This window comes from Vanessa atalanta, chromosome 20, assembly GCF_905147765.1.
Source record: "Vanessa atalanta chromosome 20, ilVanAtal1.2, whole genome shotgun sequence".
Taxonomy (NCBI): Eukaryota; Metazoa; Arthropoda; class Insecta; order Lepidoptera; family Nymphalidae; genus Vanessa; species Vanessa atalanta.
The window spans coordinates 7,150,435-7,173,819 of NC_061890.1; the positions used below are offsets into that span (position 1 = coordinate 7,150,435).

A 23,385-nucleotide genomic window follows, 5' to 3' on the forward strand; every position below is an offset into this window, starting at 1 on the left:
TTAATTAGATTAACAAAAGAGAAATACCCGCTGAGTTTCTTTCGCCGGTTCTTCTCAGGTCAGGGTGTTTCCTTTTCCAAACCGGTGGTAGTGTTTAATTTGACTATCAGTAATTAAGTGTAATGCTTTCTTTATTGAATAAAGGAATTTGAGTTTAAGTTTTGAGTTTGAGCATGTTTATTTTAGTATTTAAGAGACGACTTAATAAAAAACATAAATTTTTGATTGTAAATTTAAAAAAAATCTCTTTGAATTCATAAAAGTATTGGTATAATTTATGCTCATTTTGTAGTCATATAGACTTTAGACTAGTGTGAAGATACTTTACTTAGGATACTTCTATTAAAAGTTAAAAATATCCAACAGTTGTTTATATTCTTCGTTATATACACAGTATCACGCTTCCAGTTTTGATTTCCTGCAAAAAAGGTAAAAACAATTACGTAACCTTCAATGTAGATCAAAATTATCCAAATATACGCGATGTACAGTAACACAAACTGCCCAATTATTTTACAATGTTACTTTAATATTGAAACTATTGACAAAAATCCGTTTAACTAAAATTTAACTAATGATATTATCAATATATCTGATTCCTATATTATATTAGACTGAGAAATCCTCCGACTCATTGGAGTAGCCTGGTGGATGACCAATTTTCATGGAGCAGAAATGATTAATTTCCTTGTATTTAATAAAATACTTACATACATTATTGGGAAAAACAAGTAACTACTGAACATTCTGTGCACGTTCATGACTGTATTGTATTATGAGTTTACTTGAATAAAGAATTTTACAAAATTATATATTCTTTGCCATATATAGTACTGACGGTACAAACAGTCATTCCACATAGAAACTAACCTTCTTCCCAGGATCTTAATATTTCTATTGCAAACAGCAAATTCATACAGCTCTATTTTTTGTACATTTTTATTAGTATTAACATAAGTTCTTATAGCTATCCATACATATAATAAAATTGGAGTGTCTGTTTGTAATATTAAAATAACCGCGTTTTACTAAATGCATTTGTATGTATAGACGGTACATATACCTAAATAACATTTTTTACAATTTTTGTATGTTTGTCAGTTGGTTCCGGCTAATCTCTGGAACGGCTACACCGATTTTGACGGGACTTCCACTGGCAGATGTAATAAGGAGTAACTTAGGCTACTTATATTTTAGAATTATATGTAAAATAATAACAAAGTCAAGCTTTTTTATTAAATTCGAACGCACACGAAGTCGCGGGCACAGCTAAATATTAAATATTAATTTTATTCGATCAAAATCAGTCCATTACTTTTCGAAATAAACGCCAAAGAAAAATTTTTATAATATTATTATTTGGAGCACAAGTGTGGAAGACAAAACTTATATACAATACTAATATTGTATTAACAGAAAGATAAGAAAAAATTTACTAAAAAATGGGCGTATATATATACTGAAAAAAAATGATGTAATTCCCATTTTTCAGGGGGATATGGCTATCACACAGGTCAAATCTTAAATTGACAACGGCAATGTGAGGAACTTTCGAACGAGACGTGTGTTTAGTAGAAGTGCGAAAGTGGTAGGTAGGTGGTGGTAGTGCAAAAGTGGTAGGTATTTAGGCAGTCTACTGATAATTTCTCAAGCAATCCTAAATCCTATATGCTATCAGCCCGACCGTGCTAGTTGGTAGTGCTAGCAAGACAAGACCCACAACTCAATAGAGACGTTTATGTAGTCGTAAAAAAAATATCAATTAAAATATACAACATATTTACAGTTATAATAATTAGTACTTACACCAAAGCGAGGTTAATAAAACACATATATATTTAAAACCGTTTTAATATATATAAAAACGAATCATTTATTCTAGTACAGACCCATCTACAGCAGTTTTTCCACACATCCTTAAATAAAATAAATTGACTACGTAACACCCAAATGCCAACTATTAACAGCCTTAGGTATGGAGTATTTACATTGACTTTTCATAGACAATATCTACGATAATAGGTAACCCAATTTGAAATTTATTATTTCGAAAAATCATTGCACATTTTTTTTTCTAATGTTTTATACATAACGCCATTCCATTCTAACAGTCTAAATTAAAAAAAATATTTATTATACCAGCTTCGATAATAAAGACATAATTTTATGCGAATTTATGTATTCGCAGAATTGTCTAAGCAGAAGACTTAAGTGGAATGACGTACGTACAAAGAAATACGTCTTTGGCAATAATAACATGCAACTTAATTCTAGTGCGAATAATTTAATATTAATAAAGTAGTATTAGTTATTCCAATTTGTTTATACCCAATAAACTAAAAATAATTATTGCTTTTTGTACTTTCTCAACGCCTTCCTGCGAGTGTTCTCCATACTCCTGGTTACCAACCAGACGCTGAACCGAGTCGCCAAGCCATGGATGGAATTGATGACGTAGAAGAAAACAGTATGTGGCAAGTAGCCTGGAGTCTTTGAGGTAGTTCCGACTAGGCTGATGGCGGATTTAACGAAGGTCTTCGCGGTTGGAGCAATTAATGTGCTCCTTCGGATACCTGACATGTTTGAGCATACGAACCCAGGAAGAACGCATTGGACTATGATGCCCTTTTTACCGTATTCCATATCCAGACCTTCTGAGAACTTATCGACGAAAGCCTGAAAATAATGTTTACAATGAAGCCAATATTGGAAAATTGGGAAAATAATTAACATAATCCTTTACTGAGCAGATATAATACTTTTAAGTGATGTAGATTAAAAAATATCTACTCATTAAGTTTACACTAATAATAAAATATTACGTTCGATATAATTAGGTAGATTAAGAACAGTGGAGAAATATTATCTTGGATTAATTAAAAACACTCGGTAAGTTTTACGACAATTTGCAGGAGGCGAGAACGGGGCTGAAAGTTACCGGATAAAATTACTCCGATTGAGATAGTTTAAATGAAAAAATATAATATCACACAGAGTGCATCGGGAATTAGTAACAAGAAGCGTAATAAAATGCCGCCATATTAATCAGAAAAGTGTCGTTCAATTAACACTCGAAGTTGATTAAAAATCATCACCTTTAACCCCTCTCTCCCTATTAGCAAACTGCGTATAAAACTCATATCACCTATTTTCCTTCGGTTACAATGACATATTTCTAACAAAATTTTCATCATTAGCAGCCCGTAAATGTCCCACTGCTGGGATAAAGGCCTCCTCTCCTTTGAGGAGAAGGTTTGGAGCATATTCCACCACGCTGCTCCAATGCGGGTTGGCGGAATACACATGTGGCAGAATTTCGTTGAAATTAGACACATGCAGGTTTCCTCACGATGTTTTCCTTCACATATACACAAATTAAGCACATGAAATTTCAGTGGTGCCTGCCTGGGTTTGAACCCGAAATCATCGGTTAAGATGCACGCGTTCTAACCACGACTCATAACAAAATTTACTCAACTTTATATTACTTATCATTAAACTAAATTTTAAGCCTGAGAGTTGTAACATTAATATTTCATAGCATGAACCACGAAATTGGTCAGCAGAGTCCTCGACTGTGGTCAATCGGAATAATGTTTCAACTAAAACCACAATTGAGATGCCAGCGTCATCATCGTCGAATTTAATCGAATGAATGAACCCCCCATTATTGTGTCATCTCAACTTGTAACCACAAGCGAGTTGAGTTGATTTATTTTATTAAAATCATATGATAATGTTTTAATTTCTACTATCAGACACGAAGCGATGTCACATCGTTGGCTAAATTCAATTTCTTACTGGTAAACGTATCTGTAGAAGATACAGACGTAATTTATTACTGATTTTCACAAAGTCCCAAGCATATCAAAATTATTCGTCGACTCTAATTATAACAAAAACAAACAACCCCAAAAGCTCTTAGTAAGTAAAATTATTCTATAGTTGATTCTAACAGATAAGAGGTATTTTAAAATTACTAGAATAATTGAGATAGTTCTATGTTATCTACCATATCTGATAATAGAAAACGTATAAAACTTAGCTAGTTTCACGTGACCTACCTTCGCGGCAGCGTACACGGTTAGTAGAGGGCTAGGTATGATTGACGATCCTGAACCGATGTTAATAACCACACCTTTCCCGCGTTTCACCATGCCTGGCAGAACGAGAGCGGTCATCCGAGTAACGCTTACGACGTTAGCTTTGATCATGTTGTTGACAGATTGCTCCCTGATTGAAGAAAAAACAATTTATTAAGACAATTTACATACAAAACTGCCAAGTCTCTCTACCAATATCACCACGAAACTTGTAAAATAAGTAAATTTATCTCGATAGCGCAAAATAGCTTTATTTTTCTCTTAATGAATTATCAATAGAACATACTAAACAGTCAAAAGAATTACATCATATGTTTGAAATGTAAGCACGGCGTTATAGTATTAAGGGATGTAAATTAAATTAAATTTTATATAAAAAAACAAAAACAAAACAAAATATACTTTATTCCAGTAGGCTTTTACAAGCACTTTTGAATCGTCAATGAACAAACTATTTGAAGTAAAGCTACCACCGGTTCGGAATGTAGATTCTACCGAAAAGAACCGGCAAGAAACTCATTTTATTTATTTAATATAGTAATAAATAAAAAAAATTTTTAGTTCATTAAAATAGTTAAATGTAGTATTCATAAGTTATTACATAATGGATATAATCCTAAAACGTATTAAGGTTAAATCTATACTAATATATATATATTAATATATAGAGGTAAAATTTGTTTGTTTGTACATAGAGAGAAATGTCAGGTACTAATTATACAATTCTAAAAAATATTTCATTGTTAGAAAGCAATATTGTTCCCGAATGGTATAGAGTATATTATATATTAACCACTAATTTTCCAGGCGAGGCGGCTCTCTAGTAATTGATAAAATAAAAAAAATAATTATATATAACAAAATCAGGACAGAAAATTATTAATAATTAAATTGCTTGTATTCAAAATGTTATTCTCTGATTATCACTCTCCATTGACGGTCAAATTTGAACAGGTGACCGACAAAAATTTACGTAAATGGAATTAGTAACACTCGATAAATGTTTCTTCGTAACAATCATATATTTTTTTCAATGGAATTACTTCTTTGAATACACGTTTCTATATTAAGCACAATTTATAATTATTCGAATTATAAAATTAGAGAGAAACAATACAATGCTTAATAATGAGGGTTAAGTATTGCCGATACTCTTCCTGACAAATTTGAGTCAATAGCAAACTGCGCAGGAGACGTTGCAGCGCTGTACTGTGTGCGGAAACACAAGTAGATAACATTCCCTTACTTCCATATTTCGATTGGACTACGATTCATCACGATCAGAGTTAGATCATGTACACGGTCATCACAATGTCCATTCCAAAAAAGACGGGCTTAGACTGGGATTAAATTATGAATCGCCCGGCCCAACGACTGATCCAAGACACCAAGAACTACAATTTCATAAGCTAAACCAGCGAAATACTCCATGAGAAATTCATCATTCATTCATCAGCAGCCCCCACTTGTCCACTGCTGGACGTAGGCCTCTCCAATTGCACGCCACTGTGGTCTATTTTCGGCAACTCGCATCCAGCTCCTGCCAGCCGTCTTGCGCAAATCGTCACTCCACTTTGCCTGAGGACGTCCTACACTACGTTTGACGATAATATACAATAAAAAAACTTGAACGCTAATTTATCTAAAGAAGAAAATATATATATCCACTTAATATTTTTTCATATTTATTTGACGATTGATTCTAATCTTACGATCGATAAATCATCCTTGTAATCATAGTATATCCAACTTTTTTTGTGCTTCGAGTTAATGCCGTTTGAAGTTCTGACGTCAAAATTTACGTTACAGAAAAACCCATAACAATTTTTTGCTCAATCCGGTACTTGTTATCCGAAATCTGTCTAGTCAATACCTAAATCAAAATAATTATTCTACACGTTATATACACGTTAAAATATTTATTTAATTATTGTTAAACAAATATTATAAAGTAAATACATAGGCGATCTCTGCGTCCGTAACTAACTCGTACTTACTTCTTGCGTTATAGAATCATACATTTTTAAACTACTAATTAGAATATCAGAGCATAAACGCCAATTTTTGATAAACAGAAAACGCCTTAAATGACTATACTATTCATATCTATAAGGATTGATATTGCGTGACAAATTAATTGGACTAATTTTATCGTTCATTGTTCTCAATTTTTTATGCTTATTTAGTTTCTGTGACTTCGAATTCATGATTTTTTTACAAAATAAGCGTATAATTCTGAAACGCATAAACAGTCGTGACACTAAACCATAAAACAAAACGAAAATAAAATTAGAGTCGCGTTGCCGATGAAGGGAGATGGCTAATATTTCTCCGATACCAATATCTATGGCCTGATGACTAGTTACCATCAGATGTCACATTCGCCAGTCCTACCTATTTAAAAATAATATAATTATGGCCCATATCTGTATCATGATCTGACTTATAGTTTGTTCTTCCAGAATAGCTCTACGTATGTATTAGAGCACGAGTCTACGCCATTAGTCCACTATTCTAACCAGTTCCTATCATCTCTGCGAAGATATATCGTAGTTTCCATCAAACATTCTCGTAACATTTATCTACCTCAACGTTCGATAGCAAGAAAATGCTTCGTATAATATTTCAATTTCACCGCAACGGACGCTCGTATGAACACCTGCTGCCTTTGAAAATAGCTTTAAATTGTGCGGTTGTTGCGTCCAATATCAATAGAAAGATATTATGTGACTATTTGATGTATAACTCTCCTTATGGGACTGCCGAGTAAATGTTTACCGTTTGCGTGTACAAATGTTATGTTTATATTTCTATTTCTTCGTCACGATTCAAAGCTTCTTGCATATGATGCGTCGTTATATATACGAGTACGTCTTAATTATGAAGTGACTTGTAATATAATATAATGTATACCGAAATTTATGTAGTAAGAAACGGGTCAATTTTTGTTTCATCTCGTCAAAATTGCAAGTTCCACCCGAACCACCTAGATGTCGGAAAATCCACAGAAATCAAAGGCATTTACTGTCTCCACTCTGTGGAACGAGCCCTCGCAAGCTGTTTTTTCGAACCGATACGACTTGGGAACCTTAAAAAAAAGAGCCTACACCTTTAAAGGCACGCATCTGCAAGTCCTCTGGTTTTGCAGATGTCCATTGGCGGTGGTAGTCACATTCCATCAAGTGAGCCTCATGCCCGTTTGCCACAAATACCATAAAAAAAAAAAACGTTTCAGCAATTTTGATCACGGCGACCAATCCCAAGAGAAATCAGTCAACTATGCAGGACATATTATAGTGCACAAGTGTGTGCACCAACACAGGTGCACTTTCTATTCCCTCACTCACATAATCCGATGAGACGGCAAATTCGACACGATCGAAATGCATTCAGCTGCGGGACCAATGGCTTTACGTGCTTTCCGAGGCGCGGACACTTCCAACGTTTAGCTCCGAGCCTCTTGCTAAACATTTTTCAACAGAAAACCCAATATTTTTTTATCGGTCCGACCTGGGGTTTGAGCACAGAACCTCGCAATCTGAGGCCTTATATCTAGTCTCTAGACCAAGCAGGCATTCATTGCTGTACATTGCTTATTCGACATTTCTTTGAACCAAATTTAACTCCCTATCCAAAGCAAAAATATGCTACTTAATATGCACTTACATGTCATTATCAACTCAATATATTCAGAACAAGTAACAACCCGTCTTGTAAGACGAAGTCCGTTTTTCTCCTCTCACTGATATTCCAGACACCGTTAAATATGACGCGCACTTTAATTCATAACGTATTTCTACTGAGATTTGCTAGATATATACTAAAATGTCATCCAATAGGTGCAGATTTGCCGGCGCTTTTCTTCGACGCTCCATCGAGATAAAATTTAAATAAAAATTCATTTTACGAATAACTTATATGATGCCCATACATGCTAACTACCTATTTACTTATAGAAACTATTTTATTTCTCTCCAAATTTCGAAAATTCTAGAAATAAACATTTCTTGGAAGTAGGGCTTTGTGCAAGTGTGTCTTTGTAGGTACCACTTACTCATCATATATGCTACCGTAAAAAAGCAAAGCTTAGTGTAAACTCTAGTATAGTTTCCAAAGTCGGTAACGCATTGATCGCCAATGAGGAATTGTTAAAATGTCTATAAAAAAAATCTTTTTTAATTGGACATAAAAGAGTGGTTAAGCATTAGTTTGTTTCAAAGCTTAGTTCAAATTAAATAATGGTTTCACGAAGGCTATTTATAAACACTTTTGAATTAATATTTTAGAAAAATGAATACATTAATATTATGTACACGTCTCTCACGCTCGCATACGAAATAAAAGTAAAAACTAAATACAAAAAATGATAACAATAACCGCAGAAGTCACATAAAACCATTTCGATTGTGATGCTGCCTTGAAAATTAAATCATACAGGCACAGTTCACACCTCTACGATAAATTGATATTAAAAAAAATAGGTATCGTGGGACAAAGTTTGTTGGAACGAAGTTGATTTCGATTAAACAATAGACAATGAAATAAATTAAAACAATATTATATAAATCCCAATAAAATTGTAATACGAATAAATAAACGAGAGGAGACGCCGGTTAGAACGATATATATATATATATATTTATTATTTAAAGCGAAAGCAATTTCGTATTCGTATCAAATTACAGACAGAAAGGAATAAATTAATAAAATTTGGGATAAGTTAAATGTCAAGAAATAAAATTATTATTCAAATCCTGTGTAAATTAAAACAATAACAAAATATCACTTTAAATAATATTTTATATAATACCCTATATAGAAAGAGAGAGAACATAAAAGGTCTGCCTACCATAAAAGGTCACGTCTGGTGAGGACATATCGTATTTTCCTCACTTGTCGATTTTTTCCAGTTACTACTGTAAGTCGCGTATTCAAGTTAGCTTGATCTTTTTGACAGACGGGCTAGTGATGGGAAACAAAAAATATAACAGTCAATGAAAAGATGGAATGCTAATTCAAATAAGAATTCAATTTAACTTTTAGCTTATTTTTCTAAAACGAGTTATATCAGCTAAAGAAACCCCAACCACTAGCCAAAGAGATCCCAACCAAAAGGACCCCCGTTCGTAACAATAACAATCGATTTTTTGTAATCGATATTTGTAACAGTTACTGCCTGTCATTCGCGTCCCTACCGTCCGACCGATGTAACATTGTTGTGTTGTTTCTATTTAAATTTTACTTTGACGCAATAAAAAGTCTTAAATTTTTCGGATAACGCTTGAATCTTTAGGGACTTTTGTATCATATGTATTTTTTAAAATATTTTTACAATCATTAAATTAAGAAAATAATATGTTCGTCATTGCAAAGTTATGTCGATCAGAAAAATTTACATCTGTCAAAAAGATCAAGCTAACTTGTACAGGGTAAAAGAGAACTTCAATCGATAAACTCACCAATCGGGTAAGTCCAGGAAATATTCAGGATAAGAGTACGATATCCCGACGTTGTTAACCAGCGTGCCGATCTCAAGATCGGTTATCTCTTTCGATATCCTGTCGAATATGGCGTCGCCATCGCAGAAGTCAGCTTGCACTGTCTTCGTACTCACTTTATATTCACTCTCTGTGGAAAAACCATTTTTATAAATAAAAATTGTCAATGTCTTGTTGTCAATGAAAACAATTACTGAAGGCGAATATTGTTTTTAAAAGATAAATAAAACACATCATAATGTAATAACAGCGTCATTAACGCATCAATCCTGACACCTTTGGCTATTGTCTTATAAGCTTTGGGCTTATTTCTGAAAACGGGGCATTGCTACTATACTTTAAACGCCTTGCTGTTGCTTGATAAAATGAAAACATAAATTATACTGTATCGAGAAAACAGCCATAAAAATGAAGAGATCTAGTTTAGAAGACTAAATTTACTTTAATGGCAAATTTTATTACAATCCATTCTGTGGTTTAGTCATGGTGTAGTAACAAACAGACAGACTGTGCCATTTGAAACATTTTGCAAATGAAAAAAAAGAAACACCCAACGGCGTTAAACCTACTACGACGGATCTTCACTCCTCCAAATATCTTTTGGATATAATTCCACTACGATGCTGTAATGCGGTTTGGAAGATAAACATGTAGCAGATTTTCATCCAATACATGCAGGTCTTACAATGTTTTCGTTTACCACCAAACACAAGATGAATCAAAAACACAATAAATCACTTAAAAATTCGATGGTGCTTGCCTATTTTTGAATCCAATTCATTTCTCTTGAATTCTCGGATAAAAGTCACTTGGGTGCAGTAGTTAGAAGACGTTAATTTATTATCTATACATAAACCTACATCCGTTGTTTTATTGTTCGAATTTTAAATTCTGGAACTGACAATCGGTTTTGAAATAAATATTCAAAAGGCTAATTAACTTGAGACAAAGACGGGGACTGAAAAACGTTTAGCGCGTGAAAACTATGTGCAGTTGAGCTATGTAGTTATAAATAAACATATAAAAATATATATTACTTGTTAGCTTACTATGTCATTTATGAAACATATAAAATAACATAACATAGTAGTGTGAAAATCATTCGTAATTATATATAAAGTTTATGTGCAATAATAATATAATATGCGACAAGTTATACCTTGTTATTTTTTATATTTAATACGTTGCAGACGGTTAATGGTTAATGACCACCGTCCAAAGATATTGGCTTTGTCCATCGCCAATGCATCACCAACCTTGGGATCTAAGATGCTATGTCCCTTGTACCTGTAGTTACAATGGTTCTATTACAATGGTACTTGTAGTTAAATGACCTTTAAACCTGAACACAACAACACCAAGTATTGCCGCTTGACAGTAGAAACACTAAGTTCTATTTGTACTGGGTTTTTAGTTAAGTACTGTCATGACTTTTGATAATGAGAATATGATACCAATAAATGAATTTTGATACTAATCTATTAAATACATTTAAGTGTTTAACTCACGTTTTTATTTATATCGAAAAGTATTTAAACATTATCAGAATATTGCAAATAAAAATTGAGAACATAATTTACTCTTACAACAAGCATTGTATTTGTATCGTGAAGTTCTATTCTAGTTTGAATGATGGTATGTCATGATTTAACTAATAGCTCCTTAGGTACGGCGCAGGGTTATTATGGAGTTAATATCGTAAGCGTATACGAAACTATCAGATATGCGAAATAAAAATCTCTCGGTAAACGTAACCAAAGCCGATAAATAAAAACATACGAAAATTTTGTTTTTTCCTAATGTTATAGTTAAAGAGAGCAGCTACTTTTATTTTAAAGCTTGTTTGTTTTTTTCTGTGATTATACGAATACTAAATATTAGCCTACAAATAAAGTCAAATGTATATTTTACAATTTCTACCTAATTTTGTATCCGTAACCTTATCCCGAATTGAAATTACATATACATAACATAGCTGGTACGAAGATGTAATCATAACATTTAGGTACGAACGTAAATACATACGTAACTCATTCATGTGTTTGGCTGAGTCTTTCAGATTTTAATAATTACTAATTATAAACTTACACACTAATAAAAAAAAGCATTTTGTTTTTCGCTATTTTTAAATTAAAAGATATAATCAAACTTGATTTTAACAGACTTTTGAAAGAATATTCTATTCACTTTTAAATCGTAATTTTACGTGTGTAAATTAAATGTGGAAATATAACCGGTACAGATTGTAGAGTCTACCAGAAAGAATAATTAAACGGGTCAAATTGTTTATAATTTAAAAGGCCGGCTACTTTTAAATTTGACTGGAAGAGAAAACTGTACTTAAAATATAGTACAAACAGTACTTGGTAGTAGGACTCTGTGTCTACCTAGACCAGGTTTGCGCCCATCTGGGTAGGTACCATCCATTCATCATATAGTCTACCACCAAGCAAGAATATTTACTACTGTTGTGTTCTAGTATAATGTTGAGTGAGCCCATGTAACATCTCAGTTCCCTAAGTTAGTGGTGCATTTGTGCCGTAAGGATTGTTTTTTTTTTACGGCGTCAATGTTAATAGTTAATGGTGATCACTTACCAACAGGTGGGCCATTTGCCAGCCTATAAACTATCGAAATTTCATGTAAATAAGAATAAGACCCATCCATACTACAACTATTGTAAACTAACGGTAATTGAATCGCACATTGTACATTGTTTATTGTCATTCGATTCGATTCTATTTAAACAAAGAGTAAATGAGTATATAATAATAATTATAAAAAATAAATACAAAGTAAAATAGTCTTTTAAGACTATTTACTCTGTCGCTAGGCGGACCGGAAGCCAACGCACTACTGAAGCTTCTTATAAACTACTTATATGATTAAAAAAATTATACTGTACCTATTTCAGCGGCAGTTGCTTTTAACTTGTCGATAGATCGACTGACGAGAACAATATCACAGCCACGGGCAGCCAACTATGGACAAGGAGACAAAAAACATATAGTAACCAATATATATAAAACGACTTGTCTCTCGTAAGTTACGTTACGTAGTAAGTTTTTAAGGGTTTAATCGGACATTATGCATTAAAAAGTAGTTCAAGCTTGATACTTAGCAAATTTCATCAAATCCGGTTCAATGGTTTGGCCGTGAAAGAGCAACAGACAGACAGACAGACAGACAGACAGACAGACAGACAGAGTTACTTTCATAATAGATAATAAAACATTTGTATATGTTAATAATTCTTATGTAAATAAATCATTTGTAATATAATATTTATACAATTGTAAATGTGTTTATTGGTATTTGAAAGATATATGCGAGTATTGTAAACAATCCAATACATAAATAAAGTTCCCCATCTAACGTAATACATAATTATAATTTTAACTAAACATATTCACTGATTAATTTGTTACCGAATTCAAGCAGTAATCGTACCCACAAAGAGCATATTACAATATGTTTCTCTGTTCTTGTATGAAGGGGGAATAAGCCAGAACATTCAAAGGGACGAGTAACATGACAATCCATACCCCTACCGAGGGAATGCATTAATAATATGAAGCATTGGCTCCTCCAATTTCAGTGTCTACAAGGATAAGCGACCATATAATTGGGCCGTCTGCCACTAGCATGCTACTTACTAGCAAGAACATACGAGATTAAAACATTCTTAAATTCAACTGAAAATATTATCTACGTTTTTAAGTATATTCAATAAAGTGAGTCATATATTTCATCGAGTATATTTTCAGATTCCATTCCATAGAATCTCGGATCTTGCAACAGATTTACTACGGTGAGGCTCCGTTAGGAACGCCTTCAGCTGTTGCATGATATGCTAATATCAATATAAAATGGAAAATCATATATTTCTATTTAAATCTAACTTTTATTTCTCTGTGAATTTTTCCGAGCTATTTCATTGATATTTATTTCATGTGTCGTAAGATTTTTGAATTTAGTTGGTTGTATATTTTTTAAATTATATCTGCTTATTCTTATAATTATGGCGAAGATTAAATGCATTGTTGGTCTAGTGGCTCAAGGCTCCTCTAGTTCCTGAGTTCAAACCCCGGGTCAATCTGATAAAATGTTTTTGGATTTGTCAATAGGTGTTTGGCTGGTCTCCCTTGAAATTAGTCGCTGTGGCTGAAATCGGTTAGGACGATATCATGTAAAAGTGTAAAGATCATTGTAATAGAACAAAAAATAGAAGACGCGAGACGGACCAGAAAAACGAACGAAAAATCTTTTAAGCATCCTGATTCATGAATAATGTTCTTCAATTTTCAAAAAATATTAAAAAAACCTAAATAGCTGTAAGTTACTTACTTCTTTGGCATAAGCTTTTCCGATTCCATCAGTGCTTCCAGTGATTACTGAAAAGAAAAATAAAGTTTCATTATCACAGAATTTGCATTGGCATCGGATCTAAGTGTGTAATCAAGGAGGTTTTCTTATAGAAGTTATAGACAATCTTAAAAAAAGTAATTATGACAATCAATAAAATATAGAAATAAATGCGATGACGTTTAAAACGGGTTAGACAGAAATAAAATATTATTTCAACTAAAATAAACGTGCATTTAAATGAGTTGTAGAGGGGGGTAGAGGCTTGTGCAAGCTACCATGACGCCCGACATTTGGCTCATCTTCGCTGGCCTCCAAGCTAAATGAGTTCCCGTGATACAGAGAGCCGCCTCCTCGCGGCTAGCCTATTGGATATAACGTATGACGAAGATCAAGAGTTCAATTACCGGCAACTACCACTGAATGACTCGCTAATTAATTGTTATTATAACCGAAATCTTTTTAATAGCAAAATTTTATACCCTAGAAATGTTCCACAAAACGTAACCTTCCAACATTCTCTCTAGTTGCATATCTGACCTCTAAATGTTATTCCCGAGAATAGTTGTGACCACGTGACGTAACAAAAACAATCAATTAATCAACACCGCAATGCTGACATTCGGTTTTAAACTTAAAAAGGACTAACCGTTGCTTTCACAGTTGTATTTAACTTTATCCGAGACTTGTTCTCTAAACTACCTCGTTTTGTTTGAATTTACAAAGTCTGGAGTATCGCGGCGTGAAAGTTAGGATTTTCAAGAAACTTTCTTTCTGATTTGGCAAAATAAATCTGTTATTATTAAGCTCACCATTCTGTAGGGGCAGTTATATACATACATACTAGTTGAACCTGCAGCTTTACCCGCGCGAAATTTTCAAAATACAAATTTCCAATCCCCTTAGCGGTAGACTTTACTAAAATCCGTATTCGTAGCGGAAATAAGGAACCTACCTGCCAAGATCGGAGATTTCATGATTAATCAGTGAGTTGTACTTCGCTTTTATATACATATATTATGTAATAATCTTTACAATTATTAATTAGAACTGCAATAATTATCTTGGAATTAGCCACTAAGATTAATAAAGGTCAGGTTACAATATATAGTTACAACAAAATTGTGTACATTCACAATCATATTAATTATGTTGATAAAATTTATAGGACCCGAAGACTATACCAATATTTAAAAACTTAATATTGATGGATACTTATTATTGATAATAATTGTCAACCCACTGATCACGTATTGTACTACGAAAAAGCCATACTAAGTCTCTTTGGGTTCCAATAAACAGGGTAAGTCAACCTTTGAATTTACAAGCACTGGGGATATCAGTAATGTTTTTTTTACGGTGGTGACCCTTACAACATCTGTTCTATTCACCCGTCCGTCTATCAATATTAAAAAACAAAAACGCATCAATATACATAAGTTTTCCATGTATCACGAATGAGATAACAATTAAATTTTAACACAAAACACTACCGATTCAATATTCACGCTGAAGTGTCATGACTGATGTTTAAGGGTCAAACGTAATATATTGAGAAGAGCAGTAGAGGTATTCAATAAGAAACTCGAAATTCACTGCAGAACACGAGCGTACAATATTTACGTTGTTAGCATGTGATTTACGTCATTGATAAAATGTAAAGAATACAGGTATCAAAATAACGTATCATCGTAAGTCGGTCTTCAACATTTCACGAGTGAAATAACGGGGTGAATTCTTATAGAATCGAACTACGTTTATATCCTATCGATAAATTGTAACGTGTATTTGTTCCCAAATAAACGTTTAATCGTACAATCCAATGTGTAAGCCATCTAAAAAAAGGTTATTTACGTATTTTGTACCATTAACCGGTATTACTTTATGTCATTTAAAAATGTTTATTTTGTTTCTGAATGATGAAACATTATTTTTTTATTTTTTATTTATCTAGTTTACTTTGTGTGTTTGTTTAACAGGCACAGACTCTGCACCGTTCAGTTTTACTCAACCCTCGATAGCACAGTACCTATCAATGTTCTTTAGGAACATTATGATATTATCCTCGTTACTTTTCCACGGGAAGTTAAACCCACTATAACAGCCAATAATAAAATCAATATTAAATATTACAGAACTTTGTCAAATACAAAAATGTACACATAAAATTTATATAACGTTAATTTAACGTAACGTTAGCCAACGTTCCGATAGCTTAAGTATAATTCCTGTTTCAAATTCAACATGGCGCGAGAGCATAATCGTATATTCGCTGGATAAAGCTAAGTCAACAATTTACGTTGGGAGAGGGTATTTGCATAATTTACAATTGATAACGCGAGCAGTTAGCTCAACTACAGACACGTCTGGAGCCTGAGAGTCAATAACAGGAGTAATATGTTAGAATGAAGATTCTGAATTCAATTTTAGAAAGGATTAGTCGTCTTCGGCTCTGTCGTCACTTATGTTTCAACGATTGCTTACATGGAATAGAATTCGTAATTGAGAACAGACTCCAGATTTTATTTATAGTTCAGTATATCAATTTGTGTACTAGATATTATAGCAATAAACTAATGCCTCGTGGATCTAGTACCAATTCTCTAAGCTCGAGGTAGTATCAAAACCCGACTCAGGTCATTACAAATATATTGGGTTAAGAAATCATCTGTATTAGAGTTTGGAGATTAGAAATATTTACGCTCTCGGATTTTCGATGACTTTAACGGTTGTCCGTTGAAGATGTTCAGGCAGATCAATATCCCTAACAATATGCCTATATTATATAATACCCGGCCAACTATAATAGGTAGGCAGCAACAGGTACGGGCAAATGGGCCACTTGATGATAAGTGGTCACCACCGCCCATAGACATTGGCGCTGTAAGAAATATTAACTATCCTTACATCGCCAAAGCGCCAGCAACCATGAGAGCTAAGATGTTTTGTCTCTTTTGTCTGTACTTACGGCTTACTCACCCCTCAAGCCGGAAAACAACAATACTGAGTATTGCTACTTGGTGGTAGAATATATGATAAGTGGGTGGTACCTTCCCAAGCGGGTTTCTACAGAGCCCAAACACCAAGTGAGAGTGTCAAAATAGTATACTATTTAGTCTTATCAATTTCCGTTCTCATTTATGAACCTTTATCTATCTTTATTTACATATCTTCAGTGTCATAATTTAGCTCTAATGAAATATATTCCATTAAATACAGTTATTTAGCACAAAGTATCGATAAAAACAGCACTTAACTACAACGATAAAATCATCTTGATTTTTTTCTAAAAAAAAAATCAAACCACAACTGAAACGACTAAACAACTATTCCTAGTAAACATTTAAACTTATCGAGCAATTTTATATCGATATTTTGCAAAACCAACAAGTATGACAGAGTAAACTACGAACAAACGAAACGAACGATTCAACTTTATTCATAGTTCCGGCTCTATTTGCCATATTTTGTATACAAAATTTTACGCATACAAAAAAATCCATCGATATTTTTGTTGGGTACGTTTCATGAAATTCTGTATGGATCGTTTGTATGCTGTCAACAGTTTAATATTCCGCTCATGATATTCAAAACTCAACACAATATTAACATACTAAATAACCAGACAATTGGTGCTATGTGAAAGCCCGTCTTGGTACTGAATCAATTATTCTGCATACGTATTCCCGATCGAATGGCGAGTGAGCCAGACTAGATACAGGATACAGGGCATTGATGTCTTCTTAATAGGTTTTTACACAGGATGGTATATTTTAGCAAGTGTGGCACAAGGCACAGGGGACACAATATCTAAGTTGGCAAGGTATCGCATTGTCGATATAAGGGACGGTCGATGTTTATTTCAGTTTCAATGTATGGTTGTTGGAGACCAATGGCCATCAGGTGACCCATGTACAAGTTGGCGAAATCAATACAAATAAAATAATGGTTAGTTTGTTTAACATATAATATTGATTATCCTTTCAGTGTGATTAAATATTAAGGTCAGGTAGAAGGAAATCTTTTGACCTTTGAAACTTCGTAAAAAAACAAACGAATTGAAAGGAAATTTAAATAATATTAATCAAAAAAAAAACAAACCGACATTGTAATTAAAAGTAAATGACCAATAAAATTATTTCATTTCGTATGTGACCTTAATGAACTTGAAGTTAAAATTATAAAACATAATATTTTATCGGTAATTTTGTAAAAAATATTTTTTTTTAATTGTACAGGTATGCCTTAAAGGACAAACAAACAACACTTAATTTTTCGTATTAATTTGTAATATGTATAGGAATAGTATAACAAACTAACTATATTATACGAGTTTGATGCCGTTGCAGTATTCTGCAAAAAATTTTGCAAACCATTTCAAGTTGATACGCTATTTTTATGCGTTATTTAAATAATAATAATTAATTTAGCCGAGATGGCCCAGTGGTTAGAACGCGTGCCTCTTAACCGATGAATTTGGGTTCAAGCCCAGGCAAGCTCCACTGAATTTTCATGTGCTTAATTTGTGTTTATAATTTATCTCGTGCTGGGCGGTGGAGGAAAACATCGTGAGGAAAACTGCATAATTTCAACAAAATTCTGCCACATGTGTATTCCACCAACCCGCATTTTTTATATTATGTATACACGGTACATATACCAAAAATAACATTTTTTTACAATTTTGTCTGACTGTTCCAGCTAATCCCTGGAACGGCTTATTTTGATGGGACTTTCACTGGCAGATAGCTGATGTAATAAGGAGTACCTTAGACTACTTTATTTTAGAAATATATTATTATTTTAAATATTTTATATAAATAATAATAAAGTCACGCTTTTCTGTTAAATTCAAACGCACACGAAGTCGCGGGCACAGCTAGTTTTTGTCATAAAATTTGAATATATTTTTATGCAATATTTTTTTCGCGTCAAGCGACTCGTGTATATTTATATAAAAATTATAAATTCTAGGTCAACGGGAAGTTTTGGGGCTGTTGACCTTAGTAATTAAAGTTAATATCAAGTATATATTAATTATAACCTTGACTAAGAGATGTATTTGATAACATAATTAGTCGATAGCATTTCCGGTTCTTTAATGATATCTTGAAATCATCACTAATAACTAGAACTTGAGAACTTGTGGAGTCTTCCTCCCCTTGTCACTGCTGAGAGTAAGGAACGAGTGTTAGATACCCTTTATCATCCCCTGTATCTCTTACAACATGTATGCAAAATTTATTGATTGACTAGATAAGATTTGAAAGCGTAACAAACTAAGCGTAGTAGTAGCGTAACCTTTGGCATATTGTTACTGGTTTTCGCTAGGGGCTCCAATCGCGTTTCAGGGGGTTAGTCATTAGCTGAGCAAGTTGCCATGACCTTCCTTGGGGTTCAAGCTTGATTCATAACAAATTTCATCAACCGTTTGATTCAGTGGTTTGTTCGTAGAGTTACTTTTGCGTTCATAATATGAGTATAGATCAGTATATATATACCTATGGTTACGTATGGCGCACCTTGGTGTAGCTCTGTCTAGCTGTTCCACATACAGGTCACATTATTGCGAAAACACACACAAAAAAACAAAAATATTCAGGTCCTGACACTCACATAGAACACCAACCATCCCAATCTAACGGTTTAAAAAACGTGGCATTTACGGGATCGTACGGGATTGGGAGTAAGATATTATTACTATTAATAAAATATTACGTATTTAAAAAAAATAGTATGAACTCGCTTTAAGCGATTTATAAATTCGTAAACAAGCCTTGAATATTTATACGAACTACCGGTCCTGACTTTGTCCTTTTGGAATAACAATTTTATATACTTCTCGATTTGTGTCACCTACCAGATCAAGTTTAAGCGATCCATACATCCATATATTATACCGACAATTTTTTTTTATCGAAATTCATTCAACTATTCACGAAAAATTTAGTTACACACACAATACACTTAGAGAAGACTTATACATATATGTTATATACATAAATTTACCGATTATATGTGTAAGATAATTCTGATAAGGTCAAGCATATAATTATATATTGTAAAATGTGATTATTTCGTGCTTCCGTATATGAGTTTGTTTTTAATATGTTTTATTTTTTTTATAAAAATTCCTGCGCAGGAGGTATTATTATAGGTACAAAGTTGAAAAAAATATCGGAAATAATTCAGACGCAAAACATGCTTTATGAGGTAAGCACTATCAACTTCCAAAACCGTCCAAAAAAAAAAAACATTCGATCCTAAAACTAGAACCTTTAACCTCGTGATATACAGCCGCCTTATATATGAATACATACTAACCGCTACCCAAATGAAGGGATAAGTTTTATACTTACTAGATATTTTTTTTGGTGGATTTTCAACAAATTTTAACTAAAAATTGTACAATGGAATTTCTTTTGCAGGACTTCCGTAGAATTTAATTTAGGCTAATTGCTTTATGTTTGTTTAGAAAACTCACTTTCTGCTATAAATATTAGTCGAGAAAGCAAGAAAGCGTCATGACTATATTCGTTCTTTGTCGAATATATATAACCGGTATTAGCAATACGTTTGTTTAAATCGTCATCATAAGCGTTAATAGCGCAATGGTTTACGGGCCGCCTAGCGATGTAAAGTCGCAGGATCGATCCTGACCCCTTCGGCTATTGTCGTCCCAACTCCTAACACAAGTGATAAAAAAGGTGGGGTATACAGGAATATTAATAATTCCTTAATTAATTTAGGACATTGCCAGTATTAAAAAAAAAAAAAAACATGTGTATTGGAAAATCAAAACTGCTTGATAAAGATTTAGGACAGCAGAGCAGACGAGAAAACATAACTTGTTGTTAATGGCTAAAATGAATAACGTCAGTGCCACGAGACATTAAATTTGTTATTTTACATCGGCAATTTACTATAATGATTGGAATTCCAGGTCAATAAACCCTGTGGTTTGAGCCTTGTTGTCTCCTTGTATAAAAAAAAATTCAATGACTTTCGTTTCTGTACATACAACTCACTCTTTAAAACGGAATACAGTAATACTCATTATTATTTTGATCAATTGTTGAATAAATAGCAAGTATCACCACATTTAATTCAAGTGGTGACTTGGTGATATCTCAATTATTAGGGAACACCACAGATTATAATAGTTTAGTTTGTAAATAAATAAAATAAATAAACGAGCATGTCGTATTAACGATTATACTTTCTATTTCCGTACACAGCATTTGTTTACATAAAATACAACCTTGTACTTTAAAGTTTAAAGCATTGTTCTCCTTGAACTTGTCTCGCTAAGTGAAAGTGGCGGTCTTGTAGAATCAACGTCACAGCCTTCAAGGATTTTACATTCGAATTCATACTGTATTTCCATGTAATAACGCTCAGTATTGAATGGTTGTAAAATACGCGTATAATTTTTACGTTTTAATAACTAATATTTGTAACATTTCTATATTGATACCGAGTATCGTGAACAGAACGATGCAATGATTGTTCTGATGTCGATTCATATTTTAACCAATCGGCAAAAAACCTTTATGAATAACGCACCTATCCCTACTAACTACGTCTACGTCACGAAGTACTACGTTCATTGGTGAAAGCCATAAAAAATTTACTACACTAAATATTAATTTTAAGTAATTTCCGTATTTAGATAAATATTGATAATTAATTTGTTTTATATTTAAAATATATTAAATAAAATTTAAAGGAACATAAAATATTGAAAACGTATTAAAATTATTTGGATGCCATTTCATAATCCTAAAACATTAAGTTAAAAAAATTGTATTAGCACCAGCACCAAAAATGTGTACCAAATTTTAGTTCATCGATTGAATAGTTCCTGGTTCCAGAAAGATCCGTGTAAGGTTTGTACGGGCTGAAGGTAAATGAGAGCTTGTCGCGTAAGTGTAGCGTGCAGTAAATTGTACTGACATTGGATATCGACGGTAGTAAAGACCGCTTGGCGGAAGGTTAACTAATCATATCTCCCCTTGATTACATTATAATATGACTATTATTATCTATGATATAAAAATATTATCACTAGTACCCAACACAGTACAACCTCGTGACCGATTATATCGGATACTATTAATACCACATTACTAGACTATGAAATATATAAATACTCCTTTGTAAATTCGACAAATTTGTCACGACGACAATTGTGGTAGTCTTACTTAAAAGAGAACCACCATTTCAATGTAACTGTGTTGAAATATGAAGAGGCTGCAAAGCGGTTCGCTAGTATAGTTATATTTTGTTTATTGGCGCTGTAGGAAATATTAACCTCTTTTAACAACGCCAATGTGCGGACCTTAGGAGCTAAGATGTTATGTCCCTTGTGCCTGTTGTGACACTGACTTACTCTGGCTAAGCTATTCTGCAAGATCATATAGACAATTTGTATGCTCGTTCCGTTTAAATATTATAATTAGGTATTTATATTCAAATTTTTACATTATATTCTTGGTGGAAGAGCTCTGTGCAAGCTCGTCTGGATAGGTACGACCGACTCATGAACTATTCGACTTATTTCTGTGTTCCGGTTCGAAGGGTGAGTGAGCCAGTGTCATACTTGTCACAAGGGATATAATAATTTATTTCCCAAGGTTGGTGGCGTTCTGGAGATGTAAGCACCAATGTCTGTGCAGGATGTTGTAAAATTTCATCAGGTAGCCATCGGTCAGCCTATCTATGTCTCCTACCTCATCGAATAGCTCTACATACAATTAAAAGTACTAAGCCTTAAGTTATAAAATAATAATTTGAAAAAAAAAAACGTAATGAAATTTCTTAAATACTTTCAACTTCGTGTTACATAGACAAGATGATTTAGTGGAATTTTAATGAGGACGTGAATCTTAGGGGTGATAATAATTATCCCTTTATATTAAAAACACTATGGCATGCACGAAAACGTTTAGGCCTTTAATCAACCATATAAAAATTATTAATTATAATGAGACTAGATTAGAATTATGTTCGTGTTTTGATTCAGTTATATTTATTATTATGATTGAGAATAATTATTAGTTACGCTGGATTAAAATTGTAGCAATTTATAAAATTTGTATGAGAACGAACTCCTCGATGGTGTCCGATCACCACTACCCATATAGGTACATAGATATTGTGAGAAATATTAACCATTCTGTACATCGCTAATGCGACGCGTTTCATCTTTCAAAGCGGATCAAAGAACACTGTGTATTTTTCTTTACGGGTCGAACATGTCATATATTGTTTATGCTATAGGTGGCAAACGAGCAGGAGGCCCACCTGATGAAAAGTGACTACCACCGCCCATGGACATCTGCAACACCAGAGGGCTTGTTATATGTTGTCGGTATTATTGCGTTGCCGGCCTTATTATATGATCGTAGTTTATGAAT

The 23,385-nt window shown here is 33.1% G+C and overlaps 1 protein-coding gene across 1 annotated transcript in view; it reads right to left on the minus strand.

The window, feature by feature from the left end:
- Positions 1-235: 235 nt before the first annotated feature.
- The window catches only part of LOC125071697 (very-long-chain 3-oxoacyl-CoA reductase-B), a 31,854-nt gene continuing 8,704 nt past the window's right edge, over positions 236-23,385 (minus strand). The window contains exons 2-7 of the mRNA XM_047682036.1: positions 13,949-13,995; positions 12,507-12,582; positions 9,563-9,731; positions 4,065-4,233; positions 2,363-2,676; positions 236-418 (exon numbers count right to left, since the gene is read on the minus strand). Of these exons, the coding sequence (XP_047537992.1) occupies positions 397-418; positions 2,363-2,676; positions 4,065-4,233; positions 9,563-9,731; positions 12,507-12,582; positions 13,949-13,995 (797 nt within the window). The 3' untranslated portion in view covers positions 236-396. The remainder of the gene's footprint in view (positions 419-2,362; positions 2,677-4,064; positions 4,234-9,562; positions 9,732-12,506; positions 12,583-13,948; positions 13,996-23,385) is intronic.